General features: G+C 40.1%; 1 protein-coding gene across 1 annotated transcript; it reads right to left on the bottom strand.

Moving 5' to 3' along the window:
- Positions 1–4,534: 4,534 nt before the first annotated feature.
- Positions 4,535–5,029, bottom strand: LOC149786722 (zinc finger MYM-type protein 5-like). Its single transcript, XM_089975964.1, has one exon. The coding sequence runs from the start codon at positions 5,027–5,029 to the stop codon at positions 4,535–4,537; it is 495 nt and encodes a 164-aa protein (XP_089832090.1).
- Between the last annotated feature and the right edge of the window lie 1,585 nt (positions 5,030–6,614).

Here is a 6,614-nt window from a genome sequence, read left to right as displayed (position 1 = left end):
GAACCCATTGGGTAGCCGTCTACTTTCCTCAAGAAGGATGTGTGGAATATTTCGATTCGTATGGATTACCCCCTTTGGAAGACGATATCATTGACTTTATGAGAAGAAATGCTCAGACCACCCGATTCAATAATGTGAAATTACAAGGCACAGATTCCTTGGTGTGTGGACAATATTGTGTGTATTTTCTGCATCATCGCAGCCTGGGCTATTCCTTAGAACATTTAGTGACTCATTTTGATCCTCGTCCTTCTTCTAGAAACGATGTGAAAGTAGATAAATGGTTGTGTGACCATTATGCTTATCTTTTGTCTCAAGCTAGGAAACGTAGTGTCCATCAATGGCCTAATGACTTCCAACAGTGGAAATCACAATTTCATTCACAACGTTGTCAACCCTGTCCAAAATAATGTATTAGTTGAGAAAAAATGTTTGTCATTAGAAAAAAATGTTTGATGTTATATTGTTGGATTATTGTTAAAAATGTTAGAGTTGTTTGTTAGTGTTAAATGATTTTGAATAAAAAAAATGTTGTGTTTTAAAAAAAAAATGCCTTTGTGGTTTGTTTGGCTATAGGAATCTTGATTCATGCTCTTTGACTTCTTACTATCCCTCTCATGACACTTATTGAACGTTGCGGCTCGAAACCGTGGAGGGATGTTTTCCTTCACGTCCGCGCTTTGACTTTAAAGCCGGGGTAGCCTCCAGTCTAACCATCCATTGTCGACTCATCCTCCTATGAAGATGTGCTCCAGACTAGCTAAGCTGAACGAAGCCTACGTGAATTTGCATAGGGTCAGACACAGTCTGATACCGAAGCCAGAAGAGATAGAGAATGTGAGAATGTTGAAAGTCACTGAAGACCTGATATAAGAGCTCTTCAGAGAAGAAATGAACAGGGAGAAAGAAGAATGGACAGAGAAGTACAGACTTCAGAAACAGCAGAGAGAGCAGCAACAGCAACAACAACACCAGCAGCAGCAACCTGAATCTGACAGAGGCTTTGTCGATTGTCATATCGATACCAAAGAGTTCTTCTTCTCTTTCCGAAGAAGCAGACCTATCGTCAGAAAGTCTATCGTCAGAGGACGTCGCATTCTTAGAATATAAAAGATCGCCCTAGCTTCAACTTCGCACACAAAAAAACAGCCCTTTTCAGGGCTACCCCAATCTCTATAAAAGAAATAACAATCGATTGCCTACAAAAAGTTAAAAAATAGAAGTGCGTGTATAAGCACATGAATTATTTATCTTGCTAAGAAAGTGTGTGTTTGTGCCATTGTAAGCGCTCACGTACGTTTGTGTGGATAGTAGGTTATGATAATGTTTTTTGTTGTTTGAAGTGTGGGAATAGTAAATTTGGGTTTGATTTAACTGATTTACGTATGTGGATAGTATATTATTTTTTTTAAGTGAAAATTTTTAAATTAGTAATGGGTAGTAAAAAGTGAGTGAGTGTTTCTTTTAGGTCCGCGAGTTGTTTGGTTATGATATAGGTAATATGAGTTTTCTCTTAGGGGATGTTTTCCTTCACGTCCGCGCTTTAACTATAAATTAAAAATCGCTCGGCAGTCTAGCTACCCTTGTTGATTGATCAACACTAGAGAATGAACACCAGACTAGCTAAACTTCTAGAACTCCAGATGCACCTGGAATATGACAGGCGCATACTAAATGAACTGGCCGCGAAGGCCATCGTCGAAGAGGGAAGGATGAAAGAGGAGGAAAGAAGAAAAAAAGAAGAGGAAAAGGAGAGAGGAAATTTCAGAATCCCAGAGACAGAAGATTGGGATTCTGAAGCCACTCATCCCGCCTCTGCACTCCCAACAAAAAAAGTAAAAAGAGACTGGAGTAGAAGATATGTGTGTGGTGCCAGGCCTGGAAGGTGCCATCATTAACCAGGTGCCCTGGAGTTCAAAACAAACAGCCCTTTTCAGGGCTACCCAAACCTTTAAAAAAGAAATAGTAATCCATTTGCCAATGTGTGTATGTAGAGTAGTGTGAATATAAACACTAACTCTTTTTTTCCTAGTGTGAGTGTTTGTGTTTGTGTTTGTAAGCGCTCACGTAAGTTCGTGTGATAGTAGATAATTGGGTTTTGTAAGCGCTTAAGTTGGTTTGTGTGGATAGTAAATTTGGGTTTGTTTATTGCTGCTTCACGTATGTGGATAGTAGATAATATGAACTGAGAAAAGTAGGGGATGTTTTCCTTCACGTCCGCGCTTTAACTATAAGAACCCACAGTATTCGTCGTTCAGACCATTCCACGGAATAAACAAAAAAGATGGAGGTGACAAAATTATTCAATCTATTAAGAGTTATCTATTTCTGGATAATGGATGTTGAATATGTTGTAGGAAGAATAGAAAAGGAATGGAGTGATGGAAATAGGCAAGACTTGTTAACTATTCAAGTCAAAGGACTAAAGGTAGCCAGAGATCTCATCGCAGGGATGATAGAAGAAGTCAACAAGTCAAGAGGATTTACTGACCCACCTTATGTCAGAGTGGGAAGTCTGAAGGAAGCACTGGACCATGTCATCCAAGTCAGGTGCTTCCTAGAAAAAGTAATGTATTGGATGGAGTGGCGATACGTAAAATGGGGGTTCGACCAGTTGTCAAAAACGGAAGAAGTAATGAGGAAAGTGCTGACGGAAGAGGTCAAGAACATCAAAGAAAAGTGGTCTAAGGAAAGAAAAGAAGAAGAAAATAGAAAGAGAAAAGAAAGCTTTGAGAAACTCAACAATAACTGGATAAGAATACAGGAGAAATTCCGAGCGATAGGTCATCCTGACTGGATGCCTGAGTCAGAAATAAAGAAGAAGAAGACAGGAATAGTGGCAAAAGTTAGAAGATGGTTGAAGAAGTGGAAGAGTTAGAAGAAGAAGAAACCCAAAGGCCCTTTTCAGGGCCACTCCTATCTCTCGAAAAGACCTTGACTTTCATTGCCTACCCCTTTTTTATTTTTTTATTTTTTATTTTTTTTAAATAAAAATAAAAATAGAGACCCTCCCTGTTTCAATTTTACATAGACCCTATACAGACCCAGGGGTTTTTGTCCATGTTAAATTAACATAGACCCTATACAGGCCCAGGGTGGTTAATGTTAAATTTACATAGACCCTATACAGACCCAGGGAGGTCTGTAATGCTAATTCCCCTAGACCCTATACAGGCCCAGGGTTTTTGTCCATGTTAAATTTACATAGACCCTATACAGGCCCAGGGGTGTTTTTAATGCTAATTCCCATAGACCCTATATCGCCCCTATTCACTACTTATGAAGCAATTCTTCAGACAGTTCAGTTTCAGTTACGTCACATGAATACTTCTTCGAAAAATCAGAACAGGCACTCTTAATTTCATCTTCAGACTGTTTTTGATATTCCCACAAGAAAGAGAATGTAGCCAAGATTTTTGAATGGCTGTGAAGCGAACTATAAGTCCACCAATAACTGAATCAATAATGTTATTAAAAAAAAGTTCTCCTAAAAGTTGCCTCTTCTTCTGATTCCATTTCCGTTGAATCTGTGATATGTTCATCGCCTTCAACTTGTTCTCCAGCAAAATGTTTACGCTTCACTTTCCGATGGATTGGAAATTCGGAACTGATTTTTGCAGACACTGCCACTGTTTTGGCTTCTTTCAAAGTTGTTGGCCAGTCATCCCGAACAGATCTGAGGTGACCGATCAATGCCTCAGTATTTTTCACCTCAACATCAATAGTTGCCTTTCTTGCCTGAATGACCTGTTTGCAGCGATCAATCAATGTGAGGACTTTTATCCAAATGCCTGCCATGAGAACACATTTGAAGGAGGTCATCAATCCGTGTTTTGCAGTCAGATTCAAGCTCTGAACTTCTTCCAAAGAGGCAATGATTCCACACAAGTGATTAGAGAAGGGGCGAATGCTATCAAGTCTCTCAGTCCATCGCGTCCCAGACTGCCCATGCAGAGACACACCACGCAGCTTCTTTTATAATATTTCCCAGCGTTGTGGACTAGCAGAGAAGATGGTATACACATTTTGAACAATTCCAATCAAGGTCTCAACATGTGTGCAGCTTGAGACAGTATTCAGTCCACACAAATTCAATGAATGACAGCCACATGGTGAGAATATAGAGAGTGGGTTCTTCTTTAGGAAAACTGCTTGAACACCTTTGTACTTTCCCGACATGTTGGCCCCATTGTCATAGCCTTGGCCACGTCAGTCCTCAAAGCGAATTTTCAAAGTTTCCAAAGTCTCCAGGACTAATCTTGCAATATAAGATCCAGTCTTTCTTGTACAATCTGCAAAGATCAAAAACCGCTCTTCGATGGAAAATTTTCCAAGTTCTTCATGTACGTATGACAAAAGTAGTTTGTTCAGTATGACTCACATCAGGGGTGGCATCAACCATAATTGAAAAATACTTTGCAGATTCACACTCTTCTACGATTCGTCTCCGAACTGCAGCAGCACAAAGTCCAATGAATTCATTTTGAGAACGATTTGAGAGATAATGCGCTTGAAGCCTTTATCCCTTTTCCTGTCACCGTTTAACTTTCATTACATGTTCCTTGAGAATTGGCTCATAATGCGAAATCAGTTCTAGCAATCCTAAGAAATTTCCATTGTGAGGATCTCCAATAACGTCGGACTTTCCGCGAAAAGCCAGTCCAAGTTCACCAAGAAACATAACCATATCTAAGATTCGTTCTAGAATTTTTCTCCATGTAGCTGCTTCGGTGAGGATTTGGCGATCCAGAAAATATTCAATTGACCGATCATTCTTCACTCGAACTTCTAATTCACTCCACTGAATGTAGCACTGTTTATGGGCTTTTGAATGCTCATGCTCAGGAATACGATTGATACGATTCTTCCATTTCTTTCCAGGTCCCGATCCTTCCGTCATTTCAAGTGATGAAGTCAAATGTTGATCCTGACTTTCAGGTGAAAATAATCGACATGGCAAACAAAATAGTGCCATCTTTGCTCGGCTAAATACAAGCCAATCTGGCGAAAATGGTTCACCATTTGGCATTTTACCTTTCAAAAGACATTGGAAATATGTGATTTCCAATATCTTTTGGCAGCTCCAGTGGAAAGGAAATGTGACCAGCCTTTACAAAATTTTCCACCTGAGTGGGTAAGAATGTTTCAGTTTCAAATTCCCAATGTCAAATGGCTGCATCAAAACTGCTCCAGTTGGCCTTGCAGAAGTATTATCACTCTCACAAATTTCAGTGATTTGACTGTCCTCAAAAATGGCAGGTGCACTTGTACTGTCACTGTCAGCACTGTTACCAGTAACAGATGCACCTGCACTTTGGCTTTTTGCTGAACTTCCTAAGTCATGACCAGTGGTATCAGCTTCTAAACTCTCTATAGCTGCTGGAACAAAAGATTGGATGTCAGGGTCATCTTCTTTCTGAGTTGATGAACTACTGGAAGGGGCATCTGAGGTCTTGGGAGTCGTCGTAATTCCAACATCAAATAAAGTTTGTCTCCCTTTTTGCAGAGCTGCTTCTTTTGCTTTGTGCGTTTCATTTCAATTCTTTCCAAGTACTATGCAATGCTTTGACGACTTCAGTGGTATATCTTCCAAGCAGAAAAGTAATGTACTGAAATGCAGTACTTGCTGAGTACTACTTCCTTTTTTTCTGTCTCACCTTGTCATTACTTACTTCGTACTGTAGTGCATGTTATAACTGGTTCTCTTTTTGACTGCGTGTTGGGCCCCCCTGGGGGGCGGGGCCCAGAGCAAATTGCTCGGGTATCTCGGCCTCTGCACGGCGCTGTACAGCTTCCATGATTCTTGAGATCTACGATATGATTAGGCAAACAAAATCTATTAAAATGGCATGGGGAATGGGACCACAAGGGCACTAACTTCACAAAGTCATAAACAGCCTCAAAACTGGCAAAACACTAATAACCAGTAGGTTTGGACGATCTTTGCCAGTAATAAAAAAGCAGGAATTAACTGCCCTCATTGTTCCACTTCCAACACATAAAGCCGTGTTTTCAACGACTGCCACACCTGTACACAAAAAAGGAAATAATTCCAGGAAAAAAGAGAAAATGAACCGACAAAAACAAGCCAGCTACCGGGATTTCCTTGAAACTAGAAGCATTAACATCAGTTTGGTGTATACAAATATTGTCTGGTTCATCTCTGATATCGAAAAGTGAGGTAAAATCTAATCCCAGTTAGGGTTAGAAATACTCAGGAAAACACAGGATAGGAACTAGGGTACATAACCCATCTAGAGCGGAGGGGGACATGGCACCGTCAGGAGGAAAGGGATTGGTAGACTGGTCCCAATAGGGGCAAAGTACGCGACCTACGAGCCAATCCCTTCCTCGTTAGCAGGAAACATTCCACCTCCATAGAAAAGATAAGAAAATACAAATGATTCAATATAGACTAACCCTTACTCACAGACACAAGTACAGAGTTTGTTTTCAGAAACACATTTTCTACAGTCCACCAACCAGTTTTCTGCTATCAACACCCAAGTAATTCATTATCCAGCACCTAATTTATTTAATATCCAGCATGCAGTTACCTACAATCCACTAACCAGTTATGTACTATCCAAATTCTAGTTATCTACTATCCAACA

Source organism: Sinohyriopsis cumingii, chromosome 12, assembly GCF_028554795.1.
Source record: "Sinohyriopsis cumingii isolate HCF-2022 chromosome 12, ASM2855479v2, whole genome shotgun sequence".
Taxonomy (NCBI): Eukaryota; Metazoa; Mollusca; class Bivalvia; order Unionida; family Unionidae; genus Sinohyriopsis; species Sinohyriopsis cumingii.
This window is presented reverse-complemented; position numbering and strand designations above follow the sequence as displayed.